The following is a 19,801-nucleotide window of genomic DNA, read 5'->3' on the forward strand; positions in this document are numbered from 1 at the left end:
CACCTAACTATCTGAAATAACTGTGAAATCCATGTCTACTACAGATCTTACCTATGAGGGAAATTATTCAAATGATCTAATGACCTGACTTAGATTGATACTAAAATTCTGGTGCTCTCTGTCCAAGTTAGCAAAGAATGGCATGTAGCAGAAAATGTGGGCAGCCCATGGCAGAGGCAGACCTAAGGACATACCTTCCTGAATCAGAGCCAGAACATTTTAGGCCCTGGAGAAATCCAAATGATAGCAATAGACAGTTTTCAAAACAAAAATAAGGAAATAGTTTTGGTGAAGGATTGCTTGGAGCTCTGCCTCCTGAGATATTCACTTTTTTCTTAGCGACAGGGCTGTCTGTCTCACAGTGTGAGGCTGTATCTCACACTGGAAACAAAAGCTCTGGGGCCTCATGCTGTCTGAAGAGGAATTTGACCAACATGCTCATAACTGAACATGCCTCAGCACATTGAATCTGAGTCTGGAATGTGCCCCTCAAGGCTGCTGCAGTGGTTGAAATCAGTGTGTTGGGGACCATCTGCAAACCCTGGGGAGGTGTGTGCTGCCCTGAGCCTGTGCCTGTGGCAGCACTCCATAATGAGACACCCAGGAATCCTGTGCTCCTGTTAGAGGTGCAACCTGGATTCAAAATGACCTGTGGCTGGTGATCATCTGCCTTGACCCCATGGCAAAGTGGGGATGGCACATTTAAGATCAGGGACAGGCATAGTCTTGTAACATCATGAAAGGCAGACAGGTTTAAGCAGTGAACAGGGAATGATTATTCACTGTTTCATGCAATCCCAGCACTAGAGACAGCAGGTTTGAAGCAATAAAAGGGTGCACTTTTTGACAGCACTCTACATCGCTCCTTGTTCCTGGCTGCTGTTGAGATCAGAAGTATCAGTGGGCTCTGGAGAGGACAAGACAGTTCTGTTGATGCCTAAGAAATATGATGATTCAGGTGCAAGCTCTAGCAGAGTAAAATTTTCCTAGGGGCTAGAAGGTTATACCAAGGGGAGGATCCCCTTTTAAATGTCCTTTTTCTCAAAACATCATTTACAAGTGTTGAAGACCATGAACAGAGCTAGGCTTCCTATTTCTAATCTTCTGTGATATTTCTTACATTCTTAGGTACAATTTCTTACATTCTTAGGCACTGCCTTCTGGGGATGAACAGGGTGGTCCTTTCCTCGCATGTTCAAGAATAAACCTTCATCAGAGACAGATGTTTACTTTACCTACAATTACATTTCAAAGGTGCGTGGTGTCTTTAATAAGTTTTTCTAGTATTAGTTCATTGATCAGAAACCACAAAAATCATGTCTGTATGCTATTTATCACCTGTTGAAAAAGCAGGTGTAGTTAAACTGCATGGCTCCCTTTGTAAAGAAGGCCTAAGGGAATGTGAAACAGGATTTGTATCCATTTCAGCTGGTGGAACTCTGCCCATTGATACAGCACAGTTGGGAAGCAGTGCTCCCACAGGATGCTCAGTGAGCAGAAAACTACAGGGATAAGCAACCCACTTTTCTACCTTGCCAGCATTCTCCTGGGCTCCTGTTAAATTGTTAACACAGGAGAAGAATTTTCCACTTGTTCAGAGCAAATCTCTGAAGCTCTTTAAAATATGGAATTACTCCAGAGGTACATGTGTGCTATAGGCTTTAGTGGGATTTAGGCCACTATACTGCAAGTGAACACAGAAATAGGGATGAATTTAAATTAATTCATATTTTAAAAAAACATTTAAATATTCAAATAGTAACACCTAAAACATTTTTTTGTATACCAAGAAATAAATAGCTGCCTTTTCACTGGAGCATATGTTTGACCAAAGGGAGAACTGGGTAGGATGACCCTGAAAACAGAGACATTTGCTGTTTCTCTTTCAGAAAACAGAGCTTACCCTGTCCATGTGAGCTGTTTTACAGCCCACGCAGGCACAAAGCTGTCTTGGTGTTGCAGTAGCAATAAGAAAATGGTGTTACAGTGTTTGGCTTGTACAAACTTCCTACATTACCTAAAAATAACTAAGTAGCACATTTGGGGACTATTACGCAGGAGGTGCCTGCACAAGCTCATCGTGTGCATAATATGTTTCCTCTGTGTGTGTGTGTGTGTGTACTTCTCACATGTCTTCCTGAAAATACAGCCTTCCTGGGAGCCATTCTGAAGGATTTTCACGGTTTTTTTTGCCTTTGCTAAGATCTGTAATTGCCTGCCTTTGCTGTGCAGCAGAATAGTGTGATGCCCATGTGATGCTCAGCAGCAGAAAATAGCAGGCTGTGCTTCCTCACTCCTCCAGCAGTTCTTCCCCTTGCTGGTGCACCATGACCAAACCAAGGCAGATCAACAACAACAAGGGAAAAACACCAAATTCCTCCCACTGAGTGGCTCTAATAGGGCAACATGGCAGCATGTGTCTGGCTGGGAAAGAAACCAATCTGGTAGGTGATACTAAAACGTTGCTCATTTGGTTCAGAAAGCTTCCCTCCCTTTTTTTTTTTTTTTTAAAGATTCAAGTTGTGTTACAAAAAGCAGACAGGATAACAGGCAATAATTGCTTCTAGGTGACAAATGGAAGGGCTTACTGAGGGTTATTAATTCCTAACTGCTACTCTTGGGCTTCCTGGTGTTTGGAAAACTTCTCAACTCCTTCAAACCCAGCAGGACTTTTCTCCAGGTGTACAGTCATGGGCTCAGAGAATTGGTTGAGGTGTAAGGGCCCAAGAGAATACTAATTAGCCAAGAGTGGGTAATTTTTGGGTTATAGCTGGTTTATTTAAGCCTGGTTAATCAATTCTCAATTTGATAGTTCTGTGCAGGGCTAGGACCTGGGCTTGATGATCCTTGTGGGTGCCTTCCAGCTCCTTTCTGTGATTTCACATGAGGACTTGCCAATAGTTGCAAAACCTCCTCCTTTCCACAATTGCTTTTTTATTTATGAACTTTATTGTTCATCTATAGAGAAATGAGACTGCTTACTTAAATTGTCTTCATCCTCCATGGTGGTTGGGCCAGGACTCAGGTACTTGAAGGGTGCTATGAAGGTTGACAGTATGCTGAGTTTTTCTAGAAGAAAACAGAAGAAAAGATACACATAAAATAGGTGCTCAGTCAATGCATTCACATCTACTTCACACTTTTTCTCAGGGCAAAACATCTTGGTAAGTCTGTTTGGTTTTAGGACCTGAAGGAATGGCCTGAAGTTGTGCCAGTGAAAGTTCAGGTTGGATATTTGAAAAAGGTTCTTCCCCCAGAGGGTATTTGGGCACTGACCCCAGGCAGTGGTCACAACACCAGCCTGACAGAGTTCCAGAGGTGTTTGGACAGTGCTTTCTGGCACTTGATGTGACTCTTGGGGATGTCCTGTGCAGGGCTGGGGGTTGGACTCAATGATCCTCATGGATCTCTTCCAGCTCAGCACATTCTGTGATTCTGTGACTCTACAGTACCACCACAGTTTACTGAACCTCAATGCATTTATAACACCTGGCAGATACAAACATCAAACACATATTCCTCCTGGTTTCTGACCCCATGTAATGTTTATTGACTGTGCTTCCCTGCAGTGGTGTCTGAGCACTGCAGAGTAGGGGATGCTTGAACTGGTCCAGCTGGGAATGGGGGAGGCAGTCAGCCCTGGGAGAAGGGACATGAGCACTGCTCTAATGGATGAGATCGTGTACTTCAATTGTTTCCTCTCCCCAGTGGAGTCTGAACCAGAATTCTTAAGAGAAAACTCAGTGATGGATGGCACAAAAGACTACCATGGCTTGTAATTCTACCAGTTTTTGATATGATTTTTGGAAAACTCTCATGGTGTTCCCAGAAAGCTATTGTTCACTCAATAAGAACGCTATTTGAAATCCCTCTTGTGTGTTCATATTAAGTGCTTTTAACTGCAGTTTCTGTTTATCCTGCAGACAGTGTATAGCAGAGACAATTACTTCCAGTGCCATGATCAGACTCTGCATTTGAGGCCAGGGCAGATTCAGCACAATGAGAACTCATACTGACTTATACTAGGTTAATGCTTGGCTCAGGACTTCTCTATAGAGAAAAGCTGAAGTTAACACAAACACCAGAAACAGATATATATGTAAGTGCTTTATTTCCTTTGATAACTAGTTTGTTTAGCTGAACATTTATTTTTTTAAGGCTGAATTCCTTCTGACACACTATGGAGACTTTATTAAGGACCAACAATAGCAGAGTGTCTACTTGACAGAAGAAACAGAAACACATCTAACGAAGGTGATCCACAGCTTTGAAGACCTTTGTTGCTATTCTAAAGTACTTCTCTGTTTAGAAAGCTTCAGCTATGGCAGAGGAAATAGGCAGCTGAGGCTCACCTATTTCCTCAGTGAAAATGCTCTTTACCCTGCACATTGTGAACAATGTTGGCCTCTCATCCCGCGGCAGAAGCATCAATGTATTCGTTCAAGGAATGTATTCTTTCAAGTGACACAAGAAATAACATTTCCAAGGGAAATTTCCTTATCATTGACAAAATATTTCTCTGATTTTCATCAAACTACCTGCCTGCTAAAGTACCACTGGTCTAAGAGGTATTCCAGCTGAAGAGCTCTTTAAACTTTTTCAGCAGCCCATCAGTTAGCTTTTTTGGCCTGGTTCTTCCTACATTTGCAAACAATCCTTGTTTTTGTTAAAGACTGTTATCAGAACCCATCAAAAATGACTGCATATATTTGCCCTTGGCTGGGTAACATTACAGCTCAATTCTATTACAGGAATTCACTGTAAAAGCTGACTGCTCTTTGTTAAGTAAATACAATAAGCAGAATAAAAGATTGCCTGAAGAAAACCTTTTTTCCGTCCAGAAACCTTTCAGCCCAGACTAATATATAATTAGAGCACAAATTAGCCTCCTTCAATTGCAATTTCATTATGGGATTGCAGTGATGTCAGGACCAAAAGAATGAAGCTATTTATGAATGCTATAGCCATGAGATTTTTCTAAGTGAATTCTTTGACACTTTTCTTGCTAAGGCATTGCTCACTGAGAAATGTGGTGTCTCTGTACGGCGTCTCACTGTGTGTGAGACTTTGGGTTGTGATCCTGATAAAGGCTGGTATTCACTCCTGACTTCCTCAGCTGGTTCCTTTGATTGAAGTGAAAAGAGCGTAGGCTTTTGGGACTGAATCCAAAGGCTGCATTTGGTAAGGGAAATGCTTCAGATGATAGACACAGGATCAGGGCAGCCCTTGGCTGTAGTACCAGCAGCGACTGTTGTGTCTGGGTACTGAGATCCTAAAGTGTGTGTACTGCACCGGTGCCTCACTGCTGACAGCTGTCAGACCTTCAGGATTAACTCTCAGGACACTGATGTCACACACAAAACTGAATCTTCTTTGCTGAGAAAATATTCTCACTTCTCATAGTGAGAATTAACTATTAACCAAGCACTATGGAAGTGCTTTCTTGCTGCAGTGGTTAATGCTTACTCCTGGCACCAATCAAAATCCAAATCCATTTAGTTTTGTACTAGGTAAAGAGATATTTTATGATTTAATTTTGTGTTATTGACAGGTGAAATTTACCATGTGGATTTAAAATTCATTAATTTAATTTTTATTTTGTCTTAAGGGACCCTTCAACCATCTTAAGCTTTTGTTGGTAATGTTTTCCACTTGTTCCCAGAGCCCTTGCTGGTGACTTTACTTTGTGTGGCAGGGAAACGGGATGTGAAATTTGCTGCATGCCTAGAGTAGCAATGGATGGGATTGTGTCAACCAAACAAAGGCAGGTCCTAATAACATATAATTCTATCAATACCAGTGATAAAGATTATAATTCAATATGTCAATCCATAGGGAACAAGGGAACATTTAGTGTGTGTCTAAATGGGAGGAGGAGGAGGAGGGCAGGGTTTTGAGTAAGCTCTGTAAAAAGAGAAAAGCTGTAGTAAACACACAGACTGCACAGATGAATTATTGACCCAGAGAAGGAGGAAAAGATAAATGACAGAATAATTATTGAAGGTGTTTACAGGGAAATAGTCAGGTTAGGTTTAAAATTATTGGTATTATTTTGCACTTCCATCTTTTGCACATTATTGCCTGCTGCTGTAAAGGCCATGAAGCACTTCAGCTTTATTGCCAATGGTGAAATTCTGTGTTAATTGTCAAGATTAGAAGACTTGTATAGTTATACTTTATGGTCCCTTTGTAGGTTAATGCCCATCATGATTAGCCTTGTTTCCAACAGTTTGATGAAAACTTATGAATAAGAATAAAGGACAAGACTGTATTTGAAAAAATCATATAGAGAAATAGCATGAAAGCCTCCTTCTCCCATTGTCTTTTCCTTCCATGGCTTTGCTTTTTTTTTTCCTTTATTTTTTTCCCCCCAAAAAGAAGCCATAACAGGTAGCCCAAAACTAGAGCAGCTATTTTTAATTTATAATTGTAAATGATCTCTGTATTTGTCTGAGGAAGATATTTATCAAGGTTAGAAGAGAGAGTTTAAGTAGAAAAAAAAGACATTTCAAAAACTCTTTTCTACAGAAATGCAGACTATATAACCCTACATTTATTAGAAGTAATACATGAAGGTATTATTGCTGACATTAGAGTTGTACCCAAAGTCTCTGATGCCATGAAGAAGAGGTTTCATAAGGGCCTACATGGACACAAGGAAAGCTTTATTTACAATGGAAATTGAGAGACAAAGAGCAGGTATAGTGGAATTTATCTCTAGCTGCCCTGGAACACTATTGCAAGATGATGGCATCATATTTTGTAGTGCATTCACTATAAAAACAGTCTTCCAAGTGGAAATCTGCTCCAGTAGTGTAAGCACAAAAATCATAATTTCTTTTGAAGAGAAGCCTGTTACAGGAAGGAAAGGTCAGTCTTCTGTTTTGTGATGGAAAAGGATTTCAATCCACTCTTCTAAGGATATATTTTCCAGCATCAGTAAATAATTAACATAGAATCATGAAGTGTTTTTACAGTAGTCATAAAAATAGTTAAAATTAGAAAAAAAAAATGGGACAAGATATGTGTTGAATGAAATACAGAAAATGTTTTAGTACAAATGATTCAGCAAAGCCTGGCACATAAGGCAGGCAGGTTTCCATTAAAACCTGCATTTTTGTGAAGTTGCTTTTGCCCTGGGGATGCAGTCAGAAGGCTGGTCACAGGTCCTGTAAATACACTTTTATTGTGAAGACAAGAATGCACATATACAGCTGTAAACACCTTTGTGCCCTTCATACCTATCAGTATTTGAAGGGCACCAGACAATACTGCTTGATCATCAACTCTAGGGAAGTTCTTTCACTCTCAATCACCAGAATAAAAGCAACAGGAACAGCAGGAGCTCAACACTTTTAAAAATCAGCCCTTATACATGTTGGACAAATTGTTTAGCTTTGAGAAGAGCAGACTGAGTGGGGTCATAACAGCAGCCTGCAAGCACATAAAGAGCTGCTGCATGGAAGAACAGAGTAAGCTGTGTTCCATGTGCATTAACACAACCAGAAGTAATGGACTTAAATTACACCAAGGAAAATTCACTTTAGGCATTAAAAACCCCTTCCTAACAGTAGGGATAGTGTAGTGCTGGAATAGCTTGTCTGATGGGGAGGTGCTGAAGGGCTGACAGCTGGAATCTGCAGGGGGTTGCACTTCCTTTATAGAAAGGGCCCATCCTTTATACTCTCCCATCTCTACAGACTCCAGCAGAAAAACTTGCCCTGACCATGAGATCCTGCAGCAGGGTCTAGCTCAGACTTGGAAAAGTGAGCAGGATTTGCTGGTATTTGCAGAAGTTTGTGGCTTGCTCTTTTGCTTGGCAGCTAATGAGCACTATTAATAATTGTTTTTCAAAAATGCAACTTTCAAACACAAGAAGGATTAGACAGATGGATACCAGTGGTTTGCTAAATCAGAGTTAACAATGTTTTACTGAATTAGTTTCATTCTCATACTCAAATTAATTACCATAAACTACTTTACTTGTCAGAGGTCCCTTCAATAGTATTCTTTTAAAAACACAATGCAGACATTATAAAACAGTCCTAAGCAATTCATTTGGTTTGTGTAGAGTACTAAATTACTCAGGAAGGGACAAATATGATGCAATAGTGTAAACTCAGCTGCAAAATATCTCGGAGAAAACATTATTTTTCACTTCTATAAAGTATTTGCAGCTACTTCAATAGTTACAAACAGTTGTGTTTAGCCCTTAAGGAGGGGGGATATAGGGAAAAGAGAGCCTGCACATCAGGAGATGATCCTTTATCTTTCTTCCCATATCTTAGTCAGTTCAGGCTTGGGCTGACACTGACTGACAGGATGAAGAGATTCTTAATGCAAAAGAAAAATATGGCAGATCTGTGGAGAAAATATCAATGTCTTTAAACCACGGCACTTATTGGGGAGGCTCACAGCCTTCTAAATTATGGCTTGTACGGCCACCATGCTGCATTATTTAATTTAGGCAGCTGGTTTGTAGGTAGGGATTTACTTGCATGGTGTCAGAATCAGCCCTTACAGCTGAGTTTGAGAACCAGGTGTTGAAACAAAAGTTTCTGAGTGTGCAGGACTCAGCAGCATTGCCCAAGTGCTTTTTGCTTCACATGCAAGCAGGCAGGCTCTGTGTTATGCTTTTATATCCACACTGACAAAGCTGTCCCCATGAATTACCACCACAGTTCCACTGGGGCTGGGAGGGTCTCTGTCCATCCCCTCCAGCCACGTTCCAGTTGGAAATGTGTCTGCCCTGAACCCCTTCAGAGGGCTGATCTGATGTTTGTATCAACAGAGCAGCAACTTTGGCTGCTGCAGGGGCTCCAGTTTGGTGCCTTGCATGGGATAAGCTCAAGCCTGAATATATTTGCAAGGGGCTGTTGGCACAGGTCCACTCCTGCTTGGTTTGAGTTTTCCTCTCTCAGCCCTACTCTGTGTGGTCCTAAATCAGAGCTCTGCTGACACCATGGACCCTTGAGAGCCATCAGTCAATGCAACTGGAACAGCACACCTGGCTGAGCACTCCAAGGGGGAAAAAGAGCCTTTGAACTGGAGAATATGAAAGGGTTAAAATATGTGAATCTGTTCCTGTCTGTAGCTGTGATGCTTGGCCCCCCTGAGAGCATGGCCTTTGAGGTGGACAGTTACTAAAGGTCTGCTTTGTATAATTGGTTTTTAATCCAGAGCGTTTGCTGTGACATCCCACCCTGGCCCACATGGGAACTGTTAAGGAAAGCTTTTCTTAGAGGTAGCAAAGAAATATGCAGAGAGAAAAACCTTCTGGTTGAATATGATTTTTGATTGGAACAATTTTCTTAAAAACAGAGACAAAAGGGACTATTCAGATTAAGGAATTTAGGTTTATAAAAGAAAAAAAAACCCTCATCATTACTTTATTTGTTCTCTGCTTCAGCAAGGACCTGAAACAAAGATGTAAAATATCAGAGCACATTGCTTTTAGTCTGATAACTAAAAGGAAGACAAAACCAGGGAACATTTTGGTAGTCAGCATTTCAGGAGAAGGTTTTCAGCTGCTCAAAGCAGGCTGTGCCTCGAGTTAGAAGTCAGAGGTGTGAACCTGGAGCCATGAAATGTTCCTCCGAAACAGGGCAGCAAGCTGTTCCGTACCATTCAGTGCCCAAGCACCTGCTTCTCTGCCTTGCCTGGAAATGCAACATGGCCTGCCAAGTGCAGGGGTCTTCTGTAACCAGATCTACTTGCTGCCTGTATAATTTTTTTTAAGTAGTTCTTGGAGCAGAGAATACATTTTTTCTCTAGTCTTGTTCAGTGCTTAGCAAAATGGGTTCTGTGTCCAAGACAAGAGCTCTGAAATGCAATTATATTAAGTAGCAAGAACAGTTTATGGTATTATGATACTGCAGAGAACATTGAATGTGAAGCTCCAGTTAGCTCAGGGGCCTGGCAGCTGGACTAATCCTCTGTGCATCCCTTCCCAGCTGTCTGCTGACCCAGAACTGCTGCCTTGGAAAGCTTTTGGGGAAGCTGTGTGAAATGTTTCACCAGGGCCAGTCCAGCACCTAACAGGCAGTGGCAGGTCCATGCCCTGGGCTCTGGCCCCTCTGCACCCCACCAGTACCTCCACACAGGGCTCTGAGGCCAAAGTCACTTCTGCCTTATCACTTAGGAAGCAGAAAGGACCAGCAAAGGCCCCGTGCCTGGGATTTGTATGGATTCATTCAATATGGTCTGAGGTACACAGGGATATATTTAATTGATCACATAATGCATTAGGACATCATTTCTTTCTACAGTGGCATGTCCTGCAGCTCTCCTGCATTTCTGGAATGGAGACAGTGGGGTTTAGCTGCAGATTTATCAGGAATTCAAATGGGCACTTGCATAGCCAAATCTCAGGGGCTGTGCTTTGGTGCTCTGTACCAGCCCACTCCAAGCTCCTTCACCATGGAAGACTCCATGGAATGAAATTGTGAAATATTAGTTTCTTATTACTTCCAGTAAAGAGCAAAGTAAGTAAAAACACAAGGTGGTAGATGGATTTTTAATAAGAAAGGCAATGTGTCTGTGTTTTGTTCTTTGTTAGATTCCTTGGAAATCGATTTGAAATCTAGTTCAGCCTAGTAAAATTAGATCTAAAACTATTTAATTTTGTTGCTAGAGTGTTTCTCTCTCCCAATGCCTTGCTTGAGGACACACAGAGATAAAAACTCTTGAGTTATTATCAATTTATGTGAATCTGTCTGCCTGTGGAGTGTACTATATTATGTATCTCTAAGTGATCTGGCTGTGGCTTGAAAATTGCAGTTTAAAATCCACTTCTTAGCAAGCTCCTTATGCTATTTCAACATTCATTTTGGAAATATTTTTATTTGCTCTCTACAAGCTATGACATGCTTTTATTTCCTTTTCTTTTTTATCCTTATTTTTTGGGGGATGTCATCACTTTAGAAAACAGGAGAAACACTGAGAAAATAATAGCATGAAACCCACCTGTTCCCAATGTGTGCTGAATAGAGATGCAAGAAGACCACAAAAATAGCCAGTGGATTTATTAAGCATACAATAAATCAGTGTGATTAACTATGACTATTTGATTGTATGCCAAACAGGATTATCAAAAAGTCTTCAGTCCTATGGGCAACTAGTTTGGCCAGTACCAGGGTGAGTAGGTTAGTTTCTTATCAGCCTGTGTCTGTACAGATCTACACTACTTAAGGAGACTTTGCTTAGCTGGAACAGAAAATGGTATGAAAGTCCTTGATTTGGGTTAAGGGAGGTCTGCCTATCAATAATTTAAACCTGTCAACTAAATTATGATTATGTGAAACATGAGTGGTCTAACCCAAAGTAAGAGTTAGCACAGTTAGTAAAGGTATTTAAAAGGATGCCTGGAGCCAGTGGAGCTGAGGCCTGGGGAGCAAAGCAGCTGCCTTTGCAGGCAGGAGTACAGACTAAGGCTCAGCACTGTCCATGCAGAGGGACAAGGAGGATACAAAGCTTTGTGCTGCACAACCTGATTTTGAAGGGTTTTGCCACCTTCTGAAACCAGCAGTCCTCTCAGGTAGACAAATTCTAAGGTGGGTGTGAGCTGCTAACACCAAGTCTCAGTTTTCCAAACTTTGTCTCCAAGTTCAGCCATTATCTGCTGTAAGAAAGGCTGAACAACCCCAGGAGGGACTGATCTCATTGGCACATACACCTGCAAATAAATGCCAGTGGGAGAAATGCAATAAAACCCTCCCAGTAAGTGCCTATTGATTTTACCTGGAACATGGATTTAGGCTAAAAGACTAACTAGTAGATGTCCAAAGCTAGGAGACATGATTTCTAGACTACCTTCCTGGGAAATCCTGACCTGTGTTATCACTGCCTGTGGCTGCATTACAAGGTGCAGAAGAGGATGTCCTGCTTCCCTGAGCATTGCAGCCCCTGCAAGAAGGCTTTTCTATTGACAGGATTTATTGGTATTTTCAGTCCTTGATCTATGCATACGTTTGGGTAATGAAATGAATGACATGTTACTGAAAAGGGGATCAAAACTCCTTTATGCTCACAGAGCTCCCACTTGAGCCACTCAAAGATCTGCAAACACCATGAGTTACTACATGGAGAAACTGTAAAGGTATTTGTGTAGGTGCAATATGGATGAACAGCTAAGTATATATTTTATACCCTGCAAAACAACAGCTCCACTGTGAAGTGAGTCACCCAACATGGGCATAGCAATGTGCTTCACCTCAACACAACACAGCTCTTTCAGTTCTTTTAAGGTTTCACTTGCAGTTAAGGTTTCCTCAGCAGTTAAGCCCACAAATGCAGATGCAGAGCTGTCCATCTCCTTTCTAAAACTGGCTATGGGACTGATGTGGAACAGCCCCAGCTGAGTGCAGACCCTGCCTGTGAGCACTCCTCTGTGAGCTGTAACCCCCTCCCTCCCAAAACGAATATCTGCTAAACATTGGGAAGTGAATGGCCTGCATCAGAAAGCTCCAGCTGGCAATTAGTGCTGAAAGGCTTTTTAAAATCTCTTCTCTGTTCATCTGCTGTAAGCAGCCAAGTATGACCTCTCCCTTTTGTACTTCCATAATAATAATAATAATGCATATTTAACCTGATTCCTGCCCAGATTTTTCCTTGGTAACATGAGACAGTCTTGTGTTAACTAATCTGTCTGTGGGCAGAAAGTTAAAGGCATTACCATTACAGTTTAGGGTGATATAAGAGGGCTGACACTTGCAGAGCTTTCTTTGGAAAGATGCTACTGAGAGAAGTCAGGTCTGCTAATTGAGCCATTATTTCAGTATTTAGGCATTTAAATTCTCATTTGACCCCTTGGGGGCTGAGACAGCTAGAAGGGGATAGGGGCTGTCCTGGGGCTGTCCTGGGTGCTGCTGGTATTACAGTGCCTTTGACTGAAAAGCAGCTCCTTCAGTTTCACCTGTTAAGGCATGACCCTTCAATATTTATTAAACTTCCCATCACTGCTTGTAGAGAGTCTTAACATCTCAGATTCATCACTGATACTTTGTTAGTATTTTCTTTTTATTTTTTCAGTCTTTATTCAATCCTAGGACAAATGGTTTCAAATCTATTTCTCAATTAAGAGCGGTGACAAAGGAAAAGTTTGCTAGAGCTTTACAAAGAAGGCCAAGTTTTCAGAGTGATGCAAAGGGAGCTTGACACCTGACTCCCATCAACAATAATAATGGGGGTTGTGCATCTAACTCTTTCTGCATTGTGCTGACATTGTACCCTTGAATGTTCGTACAGTTCAATAATTCTCCAAAGATGAGGCAGCTTATTTTCTCTGCCATTGCTGCTTTGCTGGCATTTTTATGGCATTCCCAGAAGTACTACCTGTCAGAGTTAGTACTTCCAAGGATGGCATTGCTTTGGGGTGATTGAGGATTGATGTAATTAAAGAGAAGGCAGTCTACTGCTTGCCCATGGGTATTTTATATTAAGCATTTCACTGCACAGCTACGATTGATGATTTAAATGATGACAAAGTTGGGCTGCTCTGTATGGGCAACAGTGATTCAAACCATGAATTCTGGGATGTGCAGCCTCTATTTTATGTTCAAAATTCTGAGAGTGCTGCAGAAACAGAGCTTTCTAGGAAAACTGCAACTTCCTCAAGAACCATTTAGCAAAGGATGGTGTTCCTGCCCATGGCAGGGAGCTTGGAACAAGGTGACCTTTAGGGACCCCTCCCAACCCAAACCATTATATGAATAACAGCACTGAAAACTTGAAGAAACTTGCCACAGGAAGGGATAGTCCCAGTCACATCTAGGGATGAGTAAGACCATTATTTGGGAACAATTTGGAAAAGAATAGGGAAAAAAATATAATATTGCATCATTAAATAAATCCCCTGGTGCAGTTGTTGTGGTCTTAAGTGGGATTATCGGATTCAATCTACACATGCTTTTGTGCATATCAACATCTGGAGCAGCCACTGTAGGCTTTTTTTAATAGTCAGTGAATAGTCAATATAGCCTATAGCATTAAAAAACATTGATTTTCTCCTAACGTAAGAATGTGTTAGCTCTTCTCTGTAACCTGAACATATTAAAAAACATGCAAAATATCAGACATATTATTATCTCAGTGTTTACCCCTTAAGAAAATGATGAAGTGTTAAAATCCTACAGGAAGGCTTCTCTTTAACACTGCAGACAGAGTTTGCTAAGGAGAGTCTGGGAACATAAACCAGCTCTTTGTGCAGAAAGAAGAGGAATCTCTTTCTTCTCTTCCCTGCTATAATGTCCATAAACTCCAATTACATTTATAACTTTGCATTAAATTAAATATGTTATTTTACATAAGCACTTAAAAAGTCCACTAAATATCCAATAACAGTTTTCTTTATTCCCTTGTTAGCAGCTGCCATGGCAGCAGGACCTGCACAAGAATGAAAGTGATTTAGTGCATTGATTTGCAGTTGGCACGGCCCTCTGTTCTCAAACAGAACTGATTAGCTTAGCAGGAAAGTGCCATTTACTTTTATCGTGTTTCTTTCCTTTTCATCTCCCTTCAGTGGCTGCCAAGAGGAACAGAAGAGCTGTAACCTCCTGAGCAGGTTGCTTGCTTTCCTCAGCTCCAAATTCTGCAATTCTGAGGACTAATTTGCCTGGATAGTGCTGTGGCATCAATACAGATGCCAGGGTTACTGCTTTGGTGTACTGGAAACTGGTCCCACTGAGCTCTTTCAGGCTCTTCCTACACAAAATTAACCCTGACTAGAAGAATCCCCTGAGTGTCCAAAAGTGCCATCTAAACCAGGATTTTAGATGTTTTTTCACCATTTACTGGTAAAGCAAATAGGACAGCAAGGCAAAATATCTAGCTGGAAAGGTTTCTCTTGAGTATCTCACTTTTGCTTCATAAAATGACCGTAGGGCTTGCCTTCTAACACATAACATTTGAAGGACTGTGTACACACTTCTGCACCTCTGATCTTCCATGTATTGAAGCTGCTGGGGAAACTCTTGATTCACCAGTTAAAAGTAAAGATTTTCTGCAGTGCAGAATGACCAACAGCTGCAATAAAACAGTGGGAGTCATTGAATTGAATTAGCAATTATTTTCCCTTGAAGACCAATTCATGACAAAAAGTTCAGTTTGCTTTGGCTAAGACTCCATCATTTCAGGGGTCAGATCCTCAGCTGGAGAGAGTTTCTGTGGCTTTATTGAACTCCATGAGCATACACAGAGTCATGCCAGCTGAGGTCAGTGGAATAACACTGTTTCAAACCAGTTAAGGTTCTGATCCCATAAACTTGTCCTGACTGTTCAGTCTCATTAGTACTTTTCAGGTCTCTCTCAAACTTGTCGAAAATTCAACCATGCCTAATCTTCTTAGGGGTGTTACATATTTCCAAGTCTGTTTCTACTAAGAAATAATAAGGAAAAAAACCAAAAAAAGGGTGGGAGGCTGAAAACCTGGTTCAGAGTTATTTCTGGAAACAAAGATTAAAAGATGAAGAGGGGAGAGAGAATCTCCTTCCTACTTTCTAGCTGAAATTCACTCAATAATATTAATCCTTTTGGACTCTTTACAGTTAGTGGAGATGAAGAAGCTAATCTCTGTCTCTTCTACACTGGAGGCTCCATTAGTTCTACTAAATAGCTGGTGCAGCACCAGAGAAAGGAGTACATACCCATTTACCTCCCTTCTCCTTTGATCTCAGCAAGAGATTATAAAACAACTCCCATATTCCGTTCTTTCATTTTAAAATGCAAAGCAATCTGTAACTTTCTTCCCTCTGGCACAGGAAATCCTGGTGAGGAGAAGGGCCCTTTACTAGAAAATGTATAGCTCACACTTTTCAAATGTATCTAACTCCATTAGTCATGTGAATTCAGTCTCTTTTATTCCCTCCTATGAACCATCTTTCCTCCTTCCACAACAACAAAGAAAATCCTCTTTTCTGGTAAAGCAGGAGTTATTTGAACTTCACTGATTCAAAAGACTGCAGTATCTGCCATGGCTAATGAACTCCAGGCAAACCAGGGGTGTGCTGACAGGGCAACATGACCACAGTCCTCTCCCAAACCACCAGAAAATAAAAGCTGCCTCTTTGCAGGGCTGAAAGCACTGCAGATGTGGGTGTACTCCCTGTCAGCAAAACCTTACTCTCTTGGTGCTCTATACCATTTGTTTTGCCACTAGTGGCAAACTTTAATAATCATCAGTTGAATTTTAGGATAAAATGACTCATGCCTTAAACTCCATTGATTGCAAAGGGATGTGTGCCTGGCTCAGATACAGAATAAACATTTGGTCAGATAAAACCAACATCATATGTCTGGTCATCCACAGCTCTCTCACAGTTACATCTGTGAAATGTCCTCCTTGGCTGTATTCTGGGCTTTCTTCCTGTGAAAACTCAGACACAAGGTGATAGAAGAAGGGAAAATAATGGCACCAGGGTGTAGAAAAAATATGGTGTCAGAAGGTGGCTGACAGTCATACCTATAGCTGGATGGCATAGAAATGTGGAGGCACACAGTTGTGGCCTCCAAAGTGGATCCTGTAACCCTGTATCAAAGCCTAAAAGAATTCCTTAGTTTAGGAGAGAATCTAGCATCGGATGCCTCAGAAAGAGAAACACAGGTGACAGTCTTCTTAGTGTGGTTTTCATGAAAGCATTCAGTAATAAATACTGAAGATTAGAGTGTATCCAAAATCTATTCCCCTTCAGGGCTTGGGGAGCTTGCTTGTGGTAACTGGGAGGGACCCCTTCAGTTTCGGATTTTTTCCTGAGGACTGATGCCCAAGCCCTGTCTTTCAAATTGGTACATTGGGAAATGGGAACAAGAATCAGAGTCTTTTGAAATAGGGTAGCTGTGGGTGACAGTGAGGGTAGACTCTTGCACCCAGGTGACACAGTCACTGCATTTATCTAGAGCAGGACTTTGGACTGATGCTGTGGAAGGGCTGTGGGCAGGTTTTCCATATAGGAAGAAACAATAACAGATATTTTCCAGTAATTCTGCTCTTCCCTACTGCTACTGGAAGGCACCAATCTACCCCAAAATACCAGTCCTTGCACCAAACACACTTAAGGACTATGCTCAACGAGGCCTTGCTTGGCTTCCAAGCCTTTTGATTAAAATCTGCCACGTTCTGATCCACAGCAGAGACTCTGGTAACTGCCACCATGTGGCTTCCCCATGAGCACCTTGCAGCAGAGCTGGAGGCACAGGAGCACAGCCACCTCCATGGGCACTGGATCCCTGTCCTGAGCACAGCCCTTGGCTGATGGTGGCAGGGAATGGACCCCAAGGAGCTGGCACATTCTGCTGGAAGCAAGTGCCAGAACAGGGCAGGGCTCAGGCTGCCATAGGGCTCATCTGAGAAGCCCTGATGGGGGCTCATGGCCTGCAGGTGGATGGTTCTTTGTTGTGCAGCTGTATGTAAATGCTAGGCCAGTGTAGCAAAACAATATTTCTAACTTCAGTCTTCCCTACTGCAAATAGGCTTCGCTCTGATTTGTTTAGTTTTGTAGTGTTGTTCAAATGGAACAAGTTCAAGTTGTTCAAATGTGGAATCTGGGACAGCGGGATATACTAGGGGGTCACACCTGTAGTGCCATGGCTAAAGAACAAGATATTACAACCATATATATTAACTTTTCCAAGGCATTTGATTGTCCAAGACTATTCAGAATGTCCAGGAGCATTTGTGCTAAGAAAATTGAAGCACTTTGGCCTTAGCTGAGCTTCAGCAGATAGATTTGCTTCATATTTGTTAACAGGAGTTATGACGATAGAGAGAGGGAGAAAGAAAAGTCTTGTCAAATTTGTCTCCAGAAGAAGCCATACAGTAAATCTCCAGGAAAGAGTTTTATGGGAAAAGGTCGATTTCCACTATTCTGCTTCCAGACCTTATAGATGGTTATCAGGACAAAGGTAATTATCTAACACCGGTGATTTAAATACAAACAACACAATCATTCATTATCTTGGCTCTGAGTGACAAAACTTCAGAGTGCAATGTGACCTCTGCCACTTCCACAAAAGACTTACTAGCAAGAAATGAACTTCTTCAATTCAAAAAGAAATGGAGAAAAACAAATCCATATCTTCCCTCCCTAAAGGGACAACAAGATCATAAAGTCATGCTCCATATGGCCCTGACACTGTCAGGTGGTTTAGGCAGTAGATTGAGGTCTGTGTCATTGATATGTGTAGACCTCAAGATCTGTCTAGCTTATGTCTACTGCTGAGAGAGTGATTTGTATCTAATTTGTTCAGTAGCTTTTCTGTTTGTATCAGACTTTGATTTTTCCAAATATACTTGAGTAGAATTTACTCAAATGCACTTTGCAAACATATTTTAGCCTATGCAAACTATTTGTTTTGACTGTTAACTACTCATGCTGTGTAACCAGCCACCTAAGGCAAACTGCAGTTTTCCACTGGTTTTGCAGATGACTGATCCCTGAAGTGCCCTGAACTCCTTTTGCAAATCTCTGCTGTAATCTGTCTCCAGTCATTCAATAAGGTTACCAAAAGCTATTTTTCAGTCACATAACAAGTGCCACTGTCTCTTGTCTCAACAGATATGCTTAGTGTCCTGACAGAAAACTGTGATGGAAGTGATTAGCACACACACAAAATGAGTTGGAAAAGGAACATTTTCACGATTCTTTTTTCTTTTCTAACCCAGACATATTTAAAATGTAAAATTTACTTCCAAATCTCTTTGTAAGTTGATAAAAACTGCAAATGCTTGCTTGCAAAATTCTTAATTGAAAATAAGCTCAATAAAACTTCTAACATGGATGCATCTTTGCTTGGCATAGCACTTACCAGGCTGCTGCTGAAGAGACCTGGAGTTATGGACTGCACAACTACACCCACAGTTTGAATCCATTGGGTAAGTTACAGCAATATCCCATTTTTTACTCTGCAAAATGAGATGTGATTGTTGTTCCTGATGAACAGCAGTGGACATACTTTCCTAGAGAATGAAACCAGAGAGCCTCACAAGACTAAATCACAATCTCTTGACCGCCCCAGAGCCTTTCATCTGGTCAGCTTGATGCTTAGCTCAGTAATGGCTGAGGTTAGATGAGATGAACCCCACTCTGACTGTTTTGATTTGAAACAACTCCCAGTGCCAGGCTGATAAAAGCCTCGTGCATTAGTACAGAGGTGACACTGCCTTTTTTGCAGACACCCCCATGGAACAAGCATGTTGTTTTTATGGTTAGTTAGCAGGGATTTAAGGAATGAACTGCAGAGGAAATCTGACTGCTAATGATGCATCTGTGGGCAAAGGCGCCACAGCCTTCAGAGTGCAGAAAAACAGAGTTCCCAAACGTGTGTCACTTGTGACAGCCTCATCAGCTCACTGACGTCCCAGGCACCTCCTGGGGCCATGTTTATTTCTGACAACCTGGTTAAAAACATATGTCATGGATCAGAGAATTTTGCATTTTTTAATGGCCAGGCTGGGGTCACACACAAAGGCTTCCACCCTCTTGCAAATATCAAAATCTGACTCAGACTGGACATAACCCAAAACACCTTGTCATGACTCCTCGTGGGAGCACCATTACATGTGGCAAAACTAAAATGAAAATAAAGATATCTGACCTAAAATAGGTAGCATGTATTTTTGTAGAGGAAGGTCATTCGTTGCCGTTATTTTGAGTACTCTGCTGACAGAGGCTTTTCTGTATCTTTCTAATTTCAATGCTTCTATCTATAGCTCTTTGTGTAGATTTGTCCTTTCAATGTGCACTGTTGTCAATGGAAAGGTACTGTAAATTAGTTTCAAGGTGTGACTCAGAAAAAGCTGGCAAAAAGA

The 19,801-nt window shown here is 41.4% G+C and overlaps 1 protein-coding gene across 1 annotated transcript in view; it reads right to left on the bottom strand.

Moving 5' to 3' along the window:
* ADARB2 (adenosine deaminase RNA specific B2 (inactive)) overlaps positions 1-19,801 on the bottom strand; it is a 307,788-nt gene that overhangs the window by 106,177 nt on the left and 181,810 nt on the right. Inside the window, exon 2 of the mRNA XM_063148211.1 lies at positions 2,983-3,069. Within this exon, the coding sequence (XP_063004281.1) occupies positions 2,983-3,069 (87 nt within the window). The remainder of the gene's footprint in view (positions 1-2,982; positions 3,070-19,801) is intronic.

Source organism: Melospiza melodia, chromosome 1 (genome assembly GCF_035770615.1).
Source record: "Melospiza melodia melodia isolate bMelMel2 chromosome 1, bMelMel2.pri, whole genome shotgun sequence".
In the NCBI taxonomy this organism is placed as follows: Eukaryota; Metazoa; Chordata; class Aves; order Passeriformes; family Passerellidae; genus Melospiza; species Melospiza melodia.